Source organism: Fundulus heteroclitus, chromosome 9 (assembly GCF_011125445.2).
Source record: "Fundulus heteroclitus isolate FHET01 chromosome 9, MU-UCD_Fhet_4.1, whole genome shotgun sequence".
NCBI lineage: Eukaryota > Metazoa > Chordata > Actinopteri > Cyprinodontiformes > Fundulidae > Fundulus > Fundulus heteroclitus.
Window position 1 is genome coordinate 3,831,822 of NC_046369.1, and position 22,647 is coordinate 3,854,468.

General features: G+C 38.6%; 1 protein-coding gene across 7 annotated transcripts in view; it reads right to left on the reverse strand.

Moving 5' to 3' along the window:
* The window catches only part of LOC105936938 (discs large homolog 1-like protein), a 136,944-nt gene that overhangs the window by 87,038 nt on the left and 27,259 nt on the right, over positions 1–22,647 (reverse strand). For 5 of the 7 annotated variants that reach the window (XM_036140854.1, XM_036140855.1, XM_036140861.1 and 2 more), the window contains 2 exons: positions 11,533–11,982; positions 5,616–5,738 (listed from right to left, as the gene is read on the reverse strand). The exons of 1 other annotated variant lie outside the window; for it this stretch is intronic. In XM_036140854.1, coding sequence (XP_035996747.1) covers positions 5,616–5,738; positions 11,533–11,982 — 573 coding nt within the window. The remainder of the gene's footprint in view (positions 1–5,615; positions 5,739–11,532; positions 11,983–22,647) is intronic. One more of the 7 variants, XM_036140856.1, reaches the window with a different exon arrangement.

The following is a 22,647-nucleotide window of genomic DNA, read 5'->3' on the forward strand; positions in this document are numbered from 1 at the left end:
AGTCCTTCAAGATTGTGTTTAGGGTAGTGGCTAACTTGATTGACAGGAATTTGAGAAAGTGAGAGTAGGGGGAAATTAGATTCAGTCGTAGATGACCTAAGAAGTGTGTTTTTTAATGAATTTAAACAATGTTTTTTTTTTATCTTCAGAAAGTTTTCAGTGTCAATAGTGTGTGTTTTATTTTTGATTTGTTTGATGGTGTCTATAAACCTTGTTCCTTGAAATGTTGGATAAACCAACCATCAAGCAATTTAAATATTCTGTTGGTTATAGACTTTGTTTTTGATGAGCCTTTTTAACCAATGTGAACTCTGTTCTCTGGGCTGGGCTGGGTCTAGCATAAAACAGAGAAGTTCAAGTATCTTGATGTCCATCATAAGTGGTGGATGAATTCAACCCCTATCCTTGGTTATGTCGGTTTTGCACTGGTCTGCTATATAATCTATACAAGGACTCTATGAACATCTAGATAAAGGGTGGAAAAAGATCTCAGACAGAAATGGGTAAAATTAGCTCCTATGCTATGTTGCTTTTAGGATTCCTCAGCCTCAAATGAAGTCACTGGTAGTTATATCATTGATTAGGATATTTACTAGACACCTCACCTTTATGTTATTTTTCCCAACACATCCAAATTGGGAATGAATCCAAGTAAAGACTCCCTGGAAGGACTATATATCACTTCTGCACCGGGAAAGGCTTTCAGGTCAAACCAGAATGGATGGCTGGAAGGATTGATAGATGGATGAATAGATACATGAATGGATATTTTCATTTTTGATTTAAAACAGTCCCGCCTCTCACCCATTGAATGCTGGGGATAGGCACCAGCACCTCTCGCGACCCCACAAGGGATAAGCGTGACGGAAAATGGATGCATGGATGGATTTCAACTGTGGCCATCTGTAGACGTTTACTTATAACAAAGTAGCTATTTCTGAACTCAGCTGTCGTAAGAAGAATATGGGCAAAATTGTCATTGTTCAGGCACAGAGGCCTAAATTCTAGCTGTTAACTAAAAAAGAGTGACATTTTCTAAGAATTATCTAAATACACTGATGACTAAATGCAAATACTGAACCTTTAAATCAAGGAGTCCACAAACCACCTGGTAACATCTTTGTTCACCCGAAATACAGATTAAATTAAGATGAACTTCTCTAATTGGTCAAAAAAAAAAAAAAAACATTTTATTTATATGTTACCTCTCATTGTATGGTTACAAAACAATATATGATTACATTACAATATCATTACAGCCAGCACACACAAACTGCACTTAACTTGTCTCTAACTAACCACATAGCAAAACTAAAGACATGCTAGCTGAGGCAGCAGCAATTCAGTGGCACACTGACCATATCTCAACCTTTAATGTACCTCTCTCTCTCATGCACTCTTTTTCTTGTCTCCCTTAAGTCAAATGTCAGCCAGTGAATGCAAACTCTATCAATATTTCAGAAGCAATTAAATAAAGCACATGTCATAAATGTTTAATGTCAGACTGCAGAGAAAGCCAAATTTTCTCTTCTATCATTACAGGTAGACAGTGCCAGCGGCAGTCCATCAGGCAAAAACAGTTTTTACTTGCTAAAAAAATTATAAGTCCCTCCCTCATATGCTCTCACTGTGGATTCACTATGAACTGAAATGACTTTTGCTTCAACAGGCTCTATGTAGACAAGCCCAGACAAAGCAACAATATCATTGTTATCATCGTTAGTTTGTTCGGCTATAATCTAAATATATTCTGCAGTTTTTTTAGTACACAGGGGAAAAAAAACAGTACCTGTACATTTAGACTGGGTAAAACAAATACTTAAACAGCTATTTATACTAGATTAAATATCACCATTGTCAATATCTATAAGGCAGTCCTGATGCATTAAGGTGCACTAAGAGTGAGACTCCCTGCACGTCTTTTCTGTGGTCTCTTTCAGCGTTCCTAACCAGTTTGGCTTCTCCCCAGCCTGTCCATTAGATCGCTTTCAGATTCTGGTAAGAATCGTTTTGCAAAGCCATGTCAAGCTCCCATGGTCAATGATGAACATCAACAGGAATAAACAAAAAGCCTTTGTACAGCAGCAAATAAGAGCAAAAATACTGCTTAAAGAATGACTCACTATAATGTAACTTATTTCATGTGTCAAACAAAATCAACTTTTTTGAGCATTTAACCATGTTATGATGATACTCAGTTCATCAAAATCATGACCAAAGCAGTGTTTTTCTTGATTCATGCAAGTCTGCATAATCCTTGTGAATTCTGCTCTATCCGGGGTCTGCCCGACCCCGGATAAGCGGAAGAAGACGGACGGACGGACGGACGAATTCTGCTCTGTGAGCAGCAGCTCAACTAACTAACAACTAGCATTTTATTTCTATTTTAATGTAACCTCTTTTTGATGTGTTTAATGTGGAAAATTATGTATAAAAAAGCATGGTTTCCAATGTAATTGGAAGAAAAACAGATCTTCAATCCAATTATTCCATAAAAAAACTGAAAAATTACTTAATCCGGGATTTGTTATTCTATCTATTTAGAAAAACCTTTGCTGGTTCTTTACCCTTTTTAGCAAAGTCTTTAAGCATCATTGTGGAAGCTCCAGTTCCAAGTACAGCAAAAGTTGGTTCTACAAAAAAATTGACTCAGAAGGCCTGAAAACAAAGACACAAAACACTTTTCAGATTTTTGTTTGTGGAAAAAAAACAAAAAAACATTTATATTTCCTCTGACTTCACAATTATGAACTACTTTGTGTTGTTCCATTACGTAAAACCCCAAGAGAACAAAATGAAGTTGCACCATGTAACATGATATAAGCACTTTTGGAAGGCACAGGAAATACCCACCTCCTGTTTCTAACAAAGTCTATAAATACAACAACTAAAACTCCAGACATCTGACACACTTCAGTCATTACAGTTTAGTCTCATAATTTAGGTTTCTGTTTGTTTTTGGACTTTTCTGGAATCTGCTCCACTCCCATCAGCCACCAGCCACCACTCTGTACCTGATCAGCTCCTGCTCCAGTGTCTAGTCTGCTCACCTGTTCCTCTGCCTACTTATACCTGCCTCAGTCATCCACTCACTGCCAGAACGTCTCGTCTTGTTACCTGCCTGCCTGTGTGTGTGTTTGCTCCTGTGGGGTCCCTGGTTTCTGTCCTTGCTCTGCTTCTCCCGCTAGTGTTTGTGTGCATCGGCTTAAAGAAAGGATTCATGGGGAACTCGGTTTTTGCTCTGTTTGCACTAGTAGAGACACATCTGTGGCTGCTATCAAGATTCTTTCTGTGGCTTCTGGTTAACTCTAGTTACATATGTGAGCTCCTGATCAAGTCTGGTTCTATCCGCCTGCCTCATTCACCATCGCTCATCTGTGCAATAAACTGTTTTAAAATTAAAAATCTGTGCCAGGCTGTATATCTGGTTCTAATCATAGCATTTAGGGCCACTCAGTGAGATTGATTCTCTAAGTTTTAAGTCGGATGACCCATTGCACACAACTACTTTGCTCTCAATTTTAGTGAGTGGGAGGCAAAGTAGATCATTTGGGGAGGGGAGAATTAGTTGATTGGCAGAATGATTAACATGCAGCAACAAATCTAGACTGTCTCTGCATCAGTCTGCCTGTAATTCTCTCTTCATCTCATCTTTTGCCACTCCCTTGCCCACTGCTCCATTACTTCCTTCCTAATTATCTGCATTATCCTAATGACTAAAAGCCACTAAGGTTTCTGAGTGAACACATTGCTGTTTGTGTGGTCTGGCATGAAAACTAATCAGACTTAACAGTTTTTTTCAGCATTCTGACTCTGCAGAAGTTGTAAATTTTTACCAGGGAGTTATTTAAAAGATTGGTTTGGCTGTTGCCCTCAAGGCTCTTTTCAGACTGAAGAATTTGATTGGCCGTCAGAAAGTGAATAAACTCTCGATGGATGCGCGTTGGGAATTAGAATAGGATCTCGTATGTGTCCTCACTGACCCTTTCTGATCAGACGGTTGGCTTTTTATCCCAAAAAAACAAGTAAGTCATGAGAAATCCATCAGTTGTTACCTGGCAGAAAACTGTCCAGTGTGACTAAATTAATCGACCTCAACTTGTGATGTTACACTGCTCAGTATGAACACGTCTATGGTGATTAAAGAAGCAAGAGGAGGAGTTCAGACACTCTAAAGAGGCGTCAGCACACTTTTTGAAACTGAGCGCTACTTCATCGACCTTTGACCTTTGAACTAGAAGAGTCAGCGCAAGTGAGAGTGGGATTACAAAAGTAGACCAATAGACTAATATAAGATTTTAGATGCAGCTTGTTTATTTGGGATGGAAAAACTTGTATCTTCACACTGCCTTTAACCTATTGCCATAAGACCAAAATTGATTCTGCAGTGGCTTAATTGTATTCACACCCCTTTGGCTTTTCTCCTTTTTTTATCAGGTTACAAACACAAATGTCGATCTATGTCCTTCAAAAATAATCAGTAATTGTGACGTGGAAGGAAATTGACATGTGCTTTTTAAAAATCTTTTGCAAAAAATCACAGAAGTGTGGTGCACATCTGTATCTACCTACCTAAGTACTTTGTAATTAGCCTTGTTTAGGGCTATCTAAAGGGTTTAAGGATATGAGCAGGATGCAAATGCAAATTAACAACAAAAATAACAAGTTTAAATGATTTCATAATTGAGCTTCAATAAATAATGTCTGATATTCTACCTGTTTTTTATCCATTTCCCCCACATCTGTGTTTTGTCATCTGCTGCCACCTGCAGTTTACAAACTATAATTGCAAGTAAAGTAAAAGGTTTAATAAATACTCTTCTCTTCACATTCGGATCTAACATTTCTCTACATTCATAGACTATGACCCCCCCCTCCCCCCCACAAAGAATTAACATACACCGAAGGCAATTATGCAACTGTATGATTATAAAGTTTTTAAGTATGTCGTGATAATAGAGTTTGACTCAAAGGAATTCCTTCTTAAATTGTTCACAGTATCGTCAGATCAATATTGGCACAAACACAACACGTGCATGCACTCTCCATTCAATAACTGGATCTCTAAAATAAAGTTTTTCACTTATTGTTGAATCACTTTGATTTAAACAGACAGAAGTGCAATGAATTACAGGGCACATGCACTACTCTTAAATGTCAAAAGGATGATCTTAATGCAGTTAAACATGTTTTTTTCATAAAATATTGCAGGTTTCAAATGATGACATCATTCATAAGTTGCTGCTGCCTCTCCTCCAGTTGTGTCGCCTTCTTTTAAAAATATAAACACTTGTGGAGTCCTCTTTCCCTCATGTCAGATTCCTTTTGCCATCTGTCAGAAAGTCCTCTGGCACATTGGCTCCAAATGCACAGAGGAGAAATGCCCCCAGCATATTTGGACACTTAACTTTTTCTGTGTAGTGTAACTGTACAATGTCAAACCGTGCAACAACAGTCAAACATCACAATCTGGGTTCATATCTGCATGTGTTTAACAAACACATCCCGAAATGAAAATTACACCAAGGCTGGAAATGCAGTTGCATGCTCATCTAACGTGAATAAACTACGCTTGAAGCCATGAACACATGCAGTGGCCTCAAAGCAAAGATTACCTGATAGTAGGAGTGGCTTTGTGAATACAGGGAGGAGAAAGGCGGGGCTGGAACTTCATTCAGCCTCTCGCCTTCTTGGTGAGGCCACCCCTCATCATCAAATGGTGCCTCAGGTGATTCTACCTACGGTGTACAGACAGAGCTCAACAGTTTGAAGGAGAAGCACTTAAAAACTGAGCTGCAGGTACATTTTGGAGGGTTACGTAACCACTACACAAGTGGTACCTGATAGTTTGCAAACCGCACCAGTCAGAAGTTTACATACGCTCACCATGTGTATGACGTTTAAATATACAACATACAACTTCAGTCATTTTTTAAAACAAAAATTTATAAAGGACAACTTTCTAATTTGTCATTAGATTTCTACAATCTACGTTGGGTCATAATTATGCATATATAAAAACTCAAATATATACCTTTGCCCCACTAAACTTTGGTTAGAAACCCCGTAGCAGGATTCAACTCCACCAAAAACTATATATATATATATATATATATATATCTGAGTTAACCTTCTGCACACGTGAAAACTATATTATATATATACACACACACACTTGGCAGAATTGGTAGAAGTAATTTAAGCTGCTTGGTCTCCTGCCACATGCATGATATCGTAACCACAGAGAAAAAATCTCTTTCAGTTTATGTCTGCTGCGTCCAAACATACAACGGAGCATTTTTGTCAATATTTCCTACTGACACGTGTTAAAGTGTAGAACCAACACTCCTCCCAGCAAACTAAAGGAAAAAGCTGTTTACAATACTGCACTTTTTCTTTTCACCATTTTCCATTGTTTTGTACAAATGCTATTTTAGCTCAAATACACAACAGCCCAATTACTACATGTACAATTTATACCCATACAACTCTATATTGCAGGTTTTATATTTCCTATTTATTCATAGCTGTATAGTTTTGTACCATGTACAACTGTACACAGATTTTACCCCATATTTTGTGCTACTGATTCTATTATATTATTTTGCACAACTTGGATGAAACAAAGTAGGGTCCATATTAGGAAACAAATCAATTTAAAGTAACCCTACACCTTCTGACTAGAAGATGGGCCAAATATTTAGCCATAATTATGGATGAAGCTTTATGATGGCTCTAAATGGTGCTTGGTATCTTACCAACTTGCTAAAAGAGATTTGACCAAATATTAGTGGGTTGTATGTACAACTTTGATTCTGTCGGGGTTAGAGAAAATTCACAATCATTTCAACTTCTGCATCCAGTTCTTGTTTTCTTGTCAAAACATTAAAAGGCAAAAAATGTTGCACCATCTATGATGATAAGTGCATGTAAACATGTAACCAGGACTGAATTTTTTTTACTGCATACAAAGTCACCAATGTATCTTTGAGTTAGTAATACCATTGCACAAGATGTTTTTTAAATCATTATAATGTCACACCACGTAATGTTAAAGGCTTAGTACGTGACAATGTACTAGAGCAAAAGAACATTAAAGAAATGAAAATGGAGACCATGTGTAGTTGCTGTCAATTTGAATATAGGGCAAAAATATTTATTTAATTTAGCTATATTAAACTTTAAAAAGAATAGTATCAAACAAAAAAAGACAGAGGGAAAATATGGCAAGATAAGAAAAAAAGATGAAAAGCAAAAAATTTAATTAAAAACACAAGCTAAAAAAAACCTGCCTAAATTCATTGCTTGTTTGCACAATTAATTGCAGCATTCTGAAAAATAACATTATGCTCTGAGAGGGAAAAACAAATCCATAAAAAGTAGAATTTGAAAAGTGGCGCCCTTGGCTACAAGCTCACTGAAAATAAGAATGAAATAAAGAGGAAAACAAATCAAACATGTAAAACATGGTTGGAAGTTAGGGACGCTGCAGGCTCTGGGTGCTGAACAGAGGAAAGTCAATGTGATAAAAATACAGGTACAGGTAGATGGAGGCTGTGTGAATGCAATGAGTGATTTGACCCGCTGAGCATTACATCGAGTTTTAGATACGCTGCTATGAACCTGCCGCTTATGTTAGACCGCAAACTCAGTTTTGTAAAACAAAGAAGCGAGGCATTGAAGCCAACTGGAATTCAAATTCTGGGCACTCTCCAAGCAAAAATAAACTTTCTGGAGTGCAACATTTAATTCCCATCCCCAATAATCAACAAAGTACATTTATTAGAGTTAGATTTTTCCACACAGCTCTATTTGTAGTTCTGGAAATGAGGTTATGCAGTGCGTGACTATATGCGTGAATGATCGGGAGTGGAGACGGAGGGAAAGGAACATTTACATGGTGAGGACAAGATGGCCGGTCCATCTGTCATACAAAAGGAAGCCAGATCCAGCACCTGTGGTCACACATATTCAAATAAACACACACCATCTGGGAAGAAGTTCTCAAAATAAACCCAATACCCCAGCAGCAAACACACAAGCTGACCACATATGGAGGAGTTCTCCTCGCAGATTTTATGCAGACAGACAGGTGCTAAGCTGTTAGTACAGGGCAGCCTGCAGAAAGCATTGATGATAATGGTGATAACGATGCTGTGGTGGGATAAAGGTCAAGTTATCCTGCATATCTGCACAGCTCAACTTTAAGATCTTGCCAATACTGGGTAAAAATTGTTGCGCGATAAAATAGATTTGTTGTGATTTTGGATGGAGTGGTATCTAGTCACAAGGTGGAGCTGCACAGCAACTTTTCCTGCAACAAACCATTACAATGAGGCTCTTCAACTTTATACAAGGTTTTTCAGGTGGTCACCCTATGAACTGGTGGTTACTGACATCTGGAGAAGTGCAAAGGCAAACACCTGGAGCAGACCTACCACAAATACGCACATATGCATACATGGACTTAACTCATGCAGTGCTTTTCTAATTACACTGACCAATGAAAATGGTTTACATTCAAGCCACATCCGCCCAACCACTCCCACTGAAGTGCATACATGCATACACCTATATGCAGATTAGTAGGCAACCTTGGGTTAAGTGCCTTGCCCAGAGGCACATCAAGATGTGACAGGAGGAAGCTGGAATTGAACCAACAATCGAGTACAGCCCAGGTCTGACTGCCAGCAGCAAGACTGCATCCAGCTCTCTTTTGTACTCCAACAGACACAGACATGCTGCTACTAAACATAGGGACAGATATTAAAAGAAATAAAAATACACAACACATGCCAGAACTCAAAAGGAAGTGGAAGAGCATCACGATAGCATCAAACGGATGCCGAAAACAAATAAAAAATATGTTATATCCCGGGAGTAAACGGCCTTATTCCTACCAGGTTAAAATCTGCATGACAGAAAAATAAGCATGTATATATATATATATATATATATATATATATATATATATATATATATATATATATATATATATATATATATATATACATACACACACATACACACACATACACGTATATAGATTAATATATTATTCATATATTAGGCTGATTGTGTGCAGCCTTAGACATGTAAGTACAATGACACAAACACTGATTGTGAATTCAAATTAAGCAAATTAAGCAAATTAAACAGACAGCAAAGTGGATAAAATATTATGATAAAATAGGAACACAGACAGACATAGACTGTGTGTAGGAAAGTGAAGGACTTCATAACTACATATAGGACAGGACCTAATCACAATATCCAGTTCTGTAGAAGTCCTGTTAGAAGGACAAAGTCTGTGACTGAAGGTTAATATCATTGACTCCAGGAATTTGTCTACTACGTTTAACTTTGTAGCAAACATCTAAAGCAAGCAGCTTAAATTACAGCACTAATTTCTTTGTTCTAAACAAAACATGAATTTGTAGTTTGAACTACGATAAGTTCACATAAACAAACAATGACTTGCAAAAGTATTCTTAATCCTTGACATTTTCACATTCGGTCACATTTCAGCCACAAGCTTCAATGCATTTTATGGGTGTGTAATGTGATAGACCAGCACTCAGTAGTGCATCATGGCATATATGTAATTTTCATCTTAAAAAAAAAAAAAAAAACAATGTGAAAAAACTGATGGTGAATAGAATGTGTTCAGACCTTTTTAATCTGATACTCATTAACACACCATTCATCTAAACTGAGAGCCAGGCAGTGAGAGCATTACTCAGAGACAGAGTTATAGATCCCATGGTAACTCTGGAGGAGCTACAGGGATCCCCAGCTAATGTGGAAATCTCTTCTGACAGGACAACTGTTAGTTGTGCACGCTACAAAATTATTGTTTTTAACTGAGAGGCACTATTGGAAGAAAGCCATAAAAAGTCAGGTTAGCAGTTTCCAACAGGTCATACAAGGACACAGCTAACATGTGGAAGAAGGCGGTCAGATGACTCCAAACTGGCCTTCAAGCAAAACGTGAGGAATAAATAACACCTTACGTCACCATGATGTGGGGTGTGAGGAAGCTTTCCTTCAGCAGGGCCACTGAAGCTTAAAGGAACAATAAGTAATAATGACACCTAGTGGTTAAAATTGGAACAACACATATAAGATGTGATTCACAGCTTTTATTTAATGGTCCATTTTACTGTAAATCTCCGTTAATTTTTTACTAACACAGGATTCTGTTGTTTTTCTGGTCAGCTTCTGTTACTGGCTTCCATGTTTGCAGGCTGCTGCTCTTTTGCCAAAATAAAATACCAAATGCTGCGCTCTCATATGATTGGCTCAGGAACCAGGAAGTAAACATGGGCTACACTCTGAACCGAAGTAGTTCCATACCGTACCTCTAGGTTTGATAGGAGAAAAACTGGACTAAGACATCGTTGATGGAGAGGACAGATTGTTTATAGGGAATATTACTTTCATTCCAGGTGACAAGTGAGAATAATTTAGGATGATTTTACAGTAAATATCTTAAATATTTTTCCTTTAAATAAAACTTAAGGCTGTGAAAGACTTTAAACTGGGGTGGAGATTGATGCTCCTGCAGGACAAAAACTAAAGATACATCCAGAGCTAAAATGCAAGAGTTTAAATCAAAGCACATCCATGAGTTAGAAATAAATCAAGACCAAAACAACTTGGAAACTGTCACTTGCAGTAACTAGATGTGCAAAGCTCATAGAGTCATACTTTAACAAAGTTACAGCTATTTAAAAGCAAGAGGTAGTTTTACAAATGACTGGTTAAAGGGGCTAAATGCAGGTATACTTTTCAGGTTTTTATTTGTAAAAATAAATGCATGTACATTGTTCCTCCAACTTCACAATTATGCACTACTTTGTGATTGCCTACAGTATAAAATTCCAATAAAATGCAATAACATTTGAGGGTATGTGACAAAATGTCAAACCTATCAAGGCATATGAACACTTTTTTCAGTGTAAATCTCACAGAAACATTGGGGGTTTCTATCCTTTGATCATTTTGCACTACATATTAAATAATTAAAAAGAAACAAGTGGTGAACTTGTTTGCACTGTTATCTTGCAGCCAGAGTCTTTCTGCACTGAGTCCTCCCAGATTACAAAAATATCCACGTTAAGTTAATTGTACCCTTGTTTAATCTGAGTTAGGCACCGACAAAAAAAGTATTTGAAGGAGTTTGCTGAAGTCCTAAAAAAAAATCGGCACTGACTACCCTGGCTTGGGTTGTGATGAATAGAAACTGAAGTGCAGGATCAGCTGAAAGTAACTTGATCACTTCCTTCTTGATCAACACTAATTACTATTTTTCCATGAAAAATATTCTTGAAAATAAGGTACATGGCAAAGAAAAAGCCTTCAGGAAAAACAATTCGGCTAAAAAAAATGAACATAGTGACCACCATGATCAGAGGTAAGTTTGGAGTTAAACAGCAATTAATGGAAAAAAACAAACAAACACTCAATCAATCCATCTTTGACGCCTACTGAAGATGTACTAAAGCCACACAGAAAGCCACAGCAAGTTACCTGAGCAGGTGTGATGTGTGTATGAGTGACGTATCCGTGGACATGCTGGATCTGAGAAAGCTGGCGCTCCGCCACCTGAACCAGCTCCGCGCCACGCAGGTCACCGTGGTAACCAAGGGACCCATCCCTCCCCAGGGACCGCGCCCTTTCTCGCTCCATGCTTCCGATGCCCCCTCCGTCTCGCCTCCAAGTCTCTCTGTCCCTGCCGAGTGTCCCTCCCTGCCTCCCCAGTGTTCCTCCATTTCGTCCTAGAGTCCCCCCATCCCTTCCAAGAGTCCCTCCATCCCTCCCTAAGGTCCCTCCATCCCTCCCCAAGGTCCCTCCGTCCCTCCCCAAGGTCCCTCCGTCGGTTATCTCTCCGGCTATTCCCATTGGATGCTGATGGCAGGTGTGATGGTGGAGTCTTGGGGCACCTGGTGAAGCCCCTTCCTCTTCTTGATATCGATACTTCTACAGCGATAAGGATGGCGGGGTTAAGAAGTGGAGAAGTGGGAAAGTTTTTTTTTTTTTTTTTTTTTTTTTAAAAAGCAGGTAAAGGGGATGGCAAAAAGGGCAGAATGAAAGGAGGAAACATGGTTTAGGGTAGGAAACATGGGAAGTGAAACAGGAAGGGGGAAGAAAGAAAAAAAGAGAGATTAGAAATTAGAAGCAAATCATTTAGATTTAATTAGATTCAGATTCAAGATTTAGAATAGTGGAAAAAGACGAGAGCATCAGTCCAAAACCACAACCACTCTGAAAGCGACAAACAGAGCGTGAGCGTGTGCACACATGCATGCGTAATTAGATGTTAGATAGTACATTTTCTTAGTGTAAGCACATGAGTCAGCCCAGGTGTACGCCCAGCATGGAAGTAATTGTTTCCTGAGCCCCCCCGTGCTGCACATGCATGACCGCCCCGACCGTCACGCACAGGACTTGGAGCAGAAGTTTTCAGGCAAAATATAAAAATAATAAAAAAAAAAAAATGAGCCAGGACAGTGAAGAGGAGACGTGAGCGCCTCGGGAGGGATAACAGTTTTCTTCTCACTTCCTCATAACTGTACATCCTCATCATGCCTCTTTCGGTTCCAGATCAAGCATCCTACAGCAGCGAGCCACACTAGCAACGCTCCCTTGTCTCATTCACCACTTTACAAATACTCTTCCTGGCTTCTATTTATATCCTTTCTAAAGTATTGGCCATTTCTTTTTGCTTTAAAGGACAAAATAGAGAGGAAGGCATAGAGATAACTAACAGGGGGGATGGGTGTAGGCTATAATGCCAGATGTTAATGTATTCAGCTGGTTGAGGAGCAAGGAGGAAGGATAAATACATTAAATTAAAGTAAAAACTAAGTCCTTGTGTTTTTCTGCTAATCTGATGCTTTCATGGATTATATTATATAAAAGTTTTTTGCTTTTAAATATGAAAACAACCTGAGAACCTGTGATACGTGCTATGAACAACAGATGGCATTTCTAAGCTTCATGGCAAATAAAATGTGGCTCACATCAAGATAACGGAGTCATTTCGTCCAAAGTAGCATCTTTAATTAAAGCCAATCTAGATACAATCTCTACACCCCTTCGGTAAATGACAAGTTTAAAAATTACACAGCTTGATCCTCACCTGGGGTGAAGCTAAAGTGAGAACGTGCTGTAAAATGTGTGAGACCCTCGTTTAAAGGATTTGTGGCTCTCACACAGAACAACTGCTCAACCGTTTAAACCGATAGGAGAAAAGCATTTAATACATTATATATTCACAAATGTTACATTGGCATAATTTGTGTACACTTTTATTAGAAAAGAGCATACACTTTAAATGGGAAAAAAAAATCAAACTATTTGACAATTTTTCATTCATCTTTAACTCTGTTTCCATTTGACACACTTATATTTTCATTTCACATATTATTTTCACATATTGGGGTTCTTATTCAACATTTCATACCAGCATCTATTAATACCCACATAAGGACTTTAGACAAGTGCAGTGTTACTATTCTACAAAGAATAAGGGTAAAGAATAAGGATTAAGTATGATCTGTATTATTTGTGAGAAGGGCTGGATGATAATTCAATAACAAAATATATATTGATCGATAGACGTATAACGATGATAGAATAAAAAAAGGGGTTGATAAAAAGTTAAGTAGAATAACAGTTTTCCTTCCTTTTTCATTCTAGCCATGTAGGTTAATATTACATCATTACATCCTCCCAACCAATCACAACGCAGACCCAGGAACCAAGCTCCACCCACTTAAAAGAGTTCAAACACCAATTGTTCTGTTTTCTTTTTAAAAACTTGAGGTTTTGGTAAAAAGTTGGTTGAATAAAGAGTTGAGTTTGAATTCAGTGTTTGTGTGTCTGTATCTAAAAATAGGTCACTAAGCAACAGTGTGAAATAGCCATGGCTGCACTTAAAATATAAGTTTTGAATTTATTGATTATTATCAATATTTTATTTTATGTTTTTTAATATATCATGCAGCTCTATTTGTGGATAAAAACAGTTCAAAAACCCTATTAATTTTGCAGGGTAACTTTTTTTTTTTTTACTCGTCCTTGCAGGATTATTTTAATTCAGCCACGCTGAAGGATTTCCAACCATGAATGTCAAAGCCTCTCAGTCCAATCACCCGACTCTAGGATCAACACAATGATCCTCTGTCTCTCGCATCTGGTCATGCATTTACCATCTCCATTCAATCTTGACTACAACCCAGAGCTATCTGTCTATGTTTCACAGTTCCTTTTTTTTTCTCTGGGGGTGTTCAAGAACATTCTGCTACATGCTTCCCACTCATCCAACTCACACGCAATCATAACTCCTCCAAAGCAACGTGGGGTTATGCCCATTCAGGGCCTAGAGGAATCTGTAAGAACAACTGGCCCCCAGGGGGCTCTGATGACATTGAATTAAGGTACGACAAAGCATCTTTACTTATATGACACCATTCATGCATAAAGCAATCCCAAGTGTTTTATAAAAAAGAATCAAACTCTTATGAAATCATACTGTTCTTTAAACCTATCTAGTTTAACAGAGAGTTTATCTTTATCCAACCATTTTTGAACCCAGGCTCTTGACACTAAATAAATATTGAATGCAATGCAGAATGTCCAAATGAGAGTATTAGATACATCTAATACAAGCTAAAAGCTAAATATATAGACCAAACTGTTCTAAGAAATACAGGGTTACTTTAGCAGGTGTGTTTTCCTCAAACCATTTACATTGTCAGGGATGTTAAAAGCAGGCAACTAAAAGTCTAATTTAATGAAAGAAGCAATGTAATTTAAACTAAAACTTGAACTTCAACCCTTTAAAGTAGGAAGGTAAGTATTTTAGATCTTTTCTTTCCTCTTGAAGCTAGCGAACCAGCTTTCCTTATTAACCTTCATGCAATTATCCTTGAGAACAGTCAATGTAAAAAAAAAAGACAACTCACGAATGAGAGAAGTTGTCATGTCAAATCCTGGGTAATACGCAACACTCCAGAGGTAGTTTGCACAATATATCCAAAAAGCTCATCTATAAATGTGCAACACTAATCGGATTTATTTTCATCAAGTAAATACCAAAGATAAATGACAGAGTGGGTGGGACCAGAATATAATCCAAGGCCTCGTGTTTTTCGGGCATTTATAAGAGAGCATAGGGCCAGACACCAGACGTTTCTGAGCTCGGTTTTTGCAGGGTGTAACTGAGTCATACAGAGTTTAGTATACAGTAAGCAAGGCTAAAATAACACCCTTTATCAGACAAACAGAGCCTGTAGCTAAGATATGAGACAGATTCACCTCCCCTGCAGAGAGCCAGACAGTCACACAGGCAGTATCAATGGCCTTTTGACCTCTCTGTAGGTATACAACCAGGAGTGAGAACCCACAATAATGTGTGTGCACATAAATGTGTTCATATTAAACTATCACCAATGAAAATGTTCAGCATCCTGGTGCATGTTAAAACCATCAGTGTCCTTTCTAACTATCTCATAGCTTTGCATCTTCGTGTCGGAAACGGCAGTGGCAAACACGCTTTTTCAGATTGTGTAGTTTAATAATCTTTTTTTGTTTTTTATTTAATACAGGGTAAACGTTAGGAAATCCAGTGTGCATTTCTAATAAAGCAAACAAAAACAAAAACAAATTGATTGCAGCCCAACTGATGTTCCAAAATGTGACTTCTTGGCACGCAACAAGGCACAAATATTCTTAAAATCATGTTTTTTTTTATGCAGGGAGTGGGCAGCCGCTCTACACTGGAGGAGTGCGCACACTACAACAACTAATTCTTATGAATTCAAACAGACATGCCCCCCGTCCACCCACCCCGACTCCCACTGCTCCACACTTTAACCTCATTTAGGCCGGCTTTAAGAGGGAACACTACTCTGACAAAACGACCCGATCTTACCCTTCTCATGACTTTCAGCCCGGCTTATTTCCTCCCCGCCTCTCGCTATGATCTTTCCGTTCGCTGTCATCTCGGTAATTAGTCAAAAAGGGCCTGAAAATAATCTGGAGAGCGGCAGCCGAGCGGCGGGGCACTAAGACCGCGGAGAAAACCTGCCTCGGACTGTTGTCACAACGCTGCATGCTCCTGCCCTCTGCACTCGTCCGCATCCGCACAAACACATCCTCAACCACGGTTTTCATAAATTCTATTTTTGTGCGCACATGACGGGAGAACGTATCTGAGTGAATGAACACATGAATTAAACAGATACTAAAAATGCGTCTCTTTGCATTTGCGTGTTCCTTGGAGGCGGGCTATCGAGACACGAGCCTTCCTAATCAGGACTGAGCCCGCAGATTGCCCGCTGACCACAGCCGCAGACACACACACACACACACACACACACACACACACACTGACACTAACATACAGACGGAGACACGCGGACGCGCACAAAGACGTGGAGTGCGCGCACACTCTTGCTGTCATGTGTTAGTGTGTCAGCCATGTCCTGCATAGCCAGAGAAACGTGACTAGATTGGGAGCAGATTCAGCATCCTGGTACATGTGTACATGATGGTGTGTGTGTGTGTGTGTGTGTGTGTGTGTGTGTGTGTGTGTGTGTGTGTGTGTGTGTGTGTGTGTGTGTGTGACAGAGTAAAGCCAGGCGTTAGTCACGCTTGGTGAGACATGAAAGAGTAGGGGATCCTCTGCCGTAAGGAACTTCTCTTTCTCTCTCCCTCTCTCTCTCTTACACGCATGCACGCACACACACACACACACACACACACACACGTGCACGCACGCACGCCTGTATCTTTCTCTCTTTCTCTGCATCACTCCATCCTCTCTATTGCTCACATCACTATCTTTAATGCTTCATAGGTCTGCATGCAGCACGAAAGCACCTATTGGTAGATAACAGCTGATGGCCAAAATCCTTTAAACAGCTTTAAGTATCAGTAACATGATTATTTTACGAGCACGTCTGTTGAGGGATTTGAAAAGCTCTTCCTTAAAAATCGTGACGCTGTTAAAATGTCTCCGTGAGCCAGAAAACCGCATGTGTTGACATGACAACTTTTATGGCTGGGAATTAAACTCGATTAAAATGTGGAATAGAATCAAAAAGCAGTGCAAAATCGGTGAATTTCCATGCATCTGTTATTTTCACCGAATAAACGAAGAGTTCTGCTCATACGTTTTCATGACATGAGTTGTAGGTAATTGACAAATTTTAGCAGGAAGCAAAGGAATCTGGTTTAAAAAAGGAAGATTTGTCTTCCTTCACTTGGAGAGGGTTTCAGTCAGAGAAGCATCTTCCGGACAAACACGCAGACCTTTACAGAAATAGAAGAACAGATTCATCTATTTTGAATGTGTTCAAATGTCTGACCTAGTTAAGGTGGGTTTGATTTATCTTGCGAGGCACTTAAACACACTCAGAAACAGACACATTGCAGGCAAGGTAAATATAAAAGTAGCTCATTTTCACATATTTACAATGCATGTGTTATATGCGCTACATGATTTATGTGTCAGTGGGATTTTAATCACATTAAAACGGATTTCCATTTCTCAGGGCAGCTTTTCTATGGGCGTCTAGAGTTTACCTATATTCTCAGTCAACAATCTGTAGCTTTGACAAAGAAGAAGTAAACACATTTTATTTTAATTTAGCTATGTATCTTAACATTTCATTCTGTGCTTAGTGCCTGGTAGTTGGTCCCCAGAAAGTGCTATGTTTGATAGTAAACAATGATCAGATTATAGTGTTGCAGTTCACTTTAGTTGCATAAATACTAAATCACAATACAATCAGCAATTCAAAGAGTCTCTCTTTTACGGTAAGCCAGTGTTTTACACTAAAGCTAACAAGATGCCTTTTTTATCATCTGTGTGTTTTCAACTGTCTTAATCTCACTATAACTGAACTCTCAATGTGTTTTCTAGAAATTGTAGTCTTTAATATCTCCTTAATAACAGGATATATACAATGTATATTATAAATCACATATACGTTATCTGTATGCATGCATAATGTATATTTCCTTTGATGTAAAAGTATAAATACCTAGTATGGCCATTTATGTTGTATTTACCTGATACAGTCATTTATTCTTTGCTATGGCAAGATAGTTGGAGGGCAAAAAACTAATAGGGATATTGAGCAACAAAATAAAATAAATACATTTATACTGATGTGCTCCTTTATTAGATAATTGCCATTAAAAAAACAAAAAAACAAATTTGCATCAAAACCAAGACAAGCTGACCCATTCCCCAGTTGCCCAAAATGCACCTTTACAGACATGAACAGCCCAATCATGGAGCTCTGTTGGTCTGATCCTGCCTGCTAGCTGTGCCTCCCAGTTGTGAAGTTGCAAATCACGCAACGCTCTGTGCAACTGTGGCACAAATCAACGCAGGAAAATGTTGATCAGCAGACGGCGGCTCAGTCGGCTAATGTATAGTTTAGCATTGAAACAAAGCCTTGCGCCGCTCTCGCCATCACTCCTTTGTTTAGCTGTAAAGGCACTGGCGGCTAATGTGGCTAGTAACAACACAGGTTATATGTCAGAGCCACACAGAAGCTGACACATAGAGCAAAAAAAAAAGTAAAAACCTGTAGCAACCTACCCTGCTGTTATACTTAATCAGTAAAGAAAGTACAATGCAAAATTAGCAGAAAGGCAGAAATTGTACAAGGCTGCTGCTGAACACATCTGTATGGACCATATCCTCGTTTACAGCGTTTAAAGCATTTTCTCACCGATGCTCCATCTAATAAAAATCCATCATGTCCTTCAGTGTAAATCACATAATGGTACCACCCAAACACCAGGTGGCTTATTGTAAATAAACGAAAAAAATACATGGTTTGGTAAATCTGTGGGTTCTTTTAAGAAACAAATTAAAAACGTATTATTTTCAAATCTGCTTTTGATTAATCATTCAAATTAACTTACTCACTCACTAATAAGAGCAAGTGTAAGTGCACTTTCAGTATCAGTATCAACTCACGCAAAACAACATTCCACAAAGCTTCTTCAACTCTTAGCGCCTGCGCTTGGGGTTTATAATTACAAGCCAAAACCATTCATTCATCCATTGTTTATACCCAATGACTGCCTTGTTCCAGCAGTCATTGGGTGAGAGGCAGGCTACACCATGGACAGGTCGCCAGTCCATCACAGGGAACATAGAGGCACACAAAACCCAGGACCCTCTTGCTGTGAGGCAATGCTACTAACACTGTGCAACCCACCGGAACCAACTTTTCTCCGAAATCTCTTCTAGACTGCACAATGCCAATTTATCCTCAGAATACACAAGCTTTATATTCTCCCCAGCTCTTCTTCTAGAGGACAAAGCTAATGCTCCTTCAGCTGAGCACACTTCTGTTGACTCGTTCTTCCCTCTCTGGCTGCAGTGTAGCTGTTGTCTCTCGGCCAGCCTCTATCTAACAGGCTGTCATGCTGAGATGATCTAATAGGACAGAAGTGGAGTCCATACATATCATTATAGCCTCAGTGCTGCACTGTACCCAAGAATGTATGCGCTCATTTACAAGCTGAGCTCAGTGGCTTTATCATAACAGAATATTGCACGCTTACTTGAGAGGGCTAAGTATTCTCCTCCCCGCCTTAAGTGTTCAGGATTTAAATACCAGGGAAAGAAAATTACCGGCATGTGTTTCCCACTCTTTAACTCGATCAGGTGTGGATTTCACAACGCTCTTTATCGATGTGTTCAATGAGTATTCAAAGATGCACCAGTGCACCAACATTTCTACACATTAAATAAATCCCCCCTTAAACAGTAAGGATGGGCCTTTAACTTTTAACGTTATTATTTTCTGCTCAATGGTTTCAAAGTACTTAGCAATTTTGACGGCAACATTTCAGCGACATTAATTTGTTTAGAATAAGCCAATGTTATATAATCAGCAGATCATTCAGCATGGATGTAAGAAATTCACTTGAATAAGTTTATCACTCGCTTAATAAAAAGTCAGTTAATGTGAAAACTGTCCAAATGGGAAGTTTGGGAAATTGCTCTGCTTAACGTTTACTGCAAAACAAACACCAAAGCACACAAATGTTTCCGAACCACTCCAAAGAGATTTTGATTTCATAAATAACATAGTGCTGAATAAAAAAATCCAAGTTCTAGCTAAATCTTTAAATAAGCGCTGTTATCCTAATCCTATTGCTTTACGGCTAATTTATAAATTACAAGTGGAAAGTTCTTTCAGAATTTACAGTGAGGTAGAGCTTCATTATTTCTGAACTAAAATCTGGAGATAAATGTGGAAAAAAAATTAGATTATATAAAAATATGCCCAACTTCTGTGGCTATAAAATACATTCTTATCCTCTGTGTAAGATTTGTAATAAGCATTAATTATACCATTGTCCTTCCCACACTAAGCTTCCATGGACTCGATTTATGACTACTTAAGGTTAGCTAGTCTTTCTATTTTTAAACATGGAGGAAAGACATTTAAACATTTACTTTATTATTATCTATTACATTTTTTGCGTATAGATCCCATCCAAATTGAACTCAAACAAAGAGCCTGAGAGTCAAGCTTGGTTGGTCAATTTGATGAACTACAATCAGACGTATATCTAATCTTCTTCTCCTATCTAAAAATTTTGAAAAAAGTAGTTGCTAATTAAGTATGTGAACATTTATAAAGTAATGACCTATTTTAAGAGATTCAGTCAGGCTTCAGAGCTCATTATAGCACTGAAACAGCTCTGGTGAAGGTCACTAATGATATTCTCATGGCCTCAGATAATGGACTTGTGTCTGTACTTGTCTTGTTAGATCTCAGTGCTGCATTTGATACAGTTGATAACAATATTCTCCTAGAAAGACTTGAACATACTGTAGGGATTAAGGGGAAAGCATTAGGCTGGTTTAAATATTGTCTGTCTGACAGATTCCAGTTTGCTCATGTTAATACTAAAACTTCTTTGAACTCTAGGGTCACTTGTGGAGTACCACAGGGTTCAGTCCTGGGACCAATTATCTTTACAATATATATGCTTCCGGTTCGTAAAATAATCAGACAGCATGGGATTAATTTCCACTGTTATGCTGATGAGAGTCAGCTATATTTATCCATAAATTCTGACAAATCAAATCAATTACTTCAACTACAGGCATGTCTTGATGACCTGGATGACTTTAAATTTCCTACTTTTAAATTCTAACAGAACAAAAGTTGTCATCTTTTGACCAGAGTCGTCAAAAAATAAATTTCTTGATCAATCTAATAATCTGCGTGTCATAAAATCTTTGGTGTTATTTTTGACCAAGACATTTCATTTAAATCCCATATTAAACAGGTTTCCAATGTTTACTTTTTTCTCCTCTGGAATATTGCCAAAATTAGAAGTGAGTGATCACTCCAGGAGTGATGCTGAAAAACTACTCCATGCGATTGTTACTTCAAGGCTGGACTATTGTAATTATTTACTGTCAGGAAGTCCGAAAATGCAGCCTTCAGCTGATCCAAAATGCTGCAGCAAGAGTTCTGATGATAATCAACACGAGGACTCGAATTTCTCCAATTTTAGCTTCCCTTCATTGGCTTCCTGTTAAATCAAGAACAGAATTTAAAATTCTCCTTCTCACATATAAAGCCCTTAATAATCAAGCTCCATCATATGCTCTGATTACCCTGTATGTTCCTAACAGAGCACTTCGCTCTCAGACTGCAGGTCTGCTGGTGGTTCCTAGAGTCTCTAAAAGTAGAATGCGAGGCAGATCCTTTAGCTATCAGGCTCCTCTCCTGTGGAACCAACTCCCAGTTTTGGTCCATGAGGCAGACACCCTGTCTACTTTTAAGACTAATCTTAAAACTTTCCTTTTTGACAAAGTTTATAATGAGAGTGGCTCATGTTACCCTGAGCTAACTCTATAGTTATGCTGCTATAGGCTTAGGCTGCTGGAGGACATCAATGTCTATTTTTCTCACTCTGCTGAGTTCTCCTACTGTTCTCCAATTTGCATTATTTGTTATTTCAACTTATTATAACTTTATTTTATCTGTCTTTTTTCTCTTCATAGAATGTAGGTACACCTGGTCTGGTGTTTTGTTAGCTGTGACATCTTCTGGGAGAGATAGATGATCCGCTATTACCATATAACATAGGAAGGATTCCTGGATCAATGTGTGCTTCAGTGGTTTTGTGTCTCTGCTCTGTCTTCTCTAACCCCTAGTGGGTCGAGGCAGATGAGCGTTCACATTGAGCCTGGTTCTGGTTCTGCTGGAGATTCTCTTCCCTGTTAAAGGGGAGTTTTCCTCTCCACTGTCGCTTCATGCATGCGAACCAAAAGACCTGCTCGGGGGCCATCGGCTTTATCATTTTGCACAAAATCACGATCAGATCAGAAAACAGTTGCATTTTCTATGTAAGTTATTTTCTATGTAATTCATATTCTCCAATCAGAGCACAGCATCAAGCAAACAGCATTCTCCCTCCCCTCCTCCTTTCATTTGATACACCTGGTAGTGTGTTGTGCTAGCATGCTAGGAGCCAAAGAGCGGCAGCCCCAGATCAGCCTCCTTCTATCAGCTCAAATAGGAGCCAGCCGAAGCCGCGGAGCGCGAATATCTAATATTCAAGCTGAAACTAATTTCACAGTGG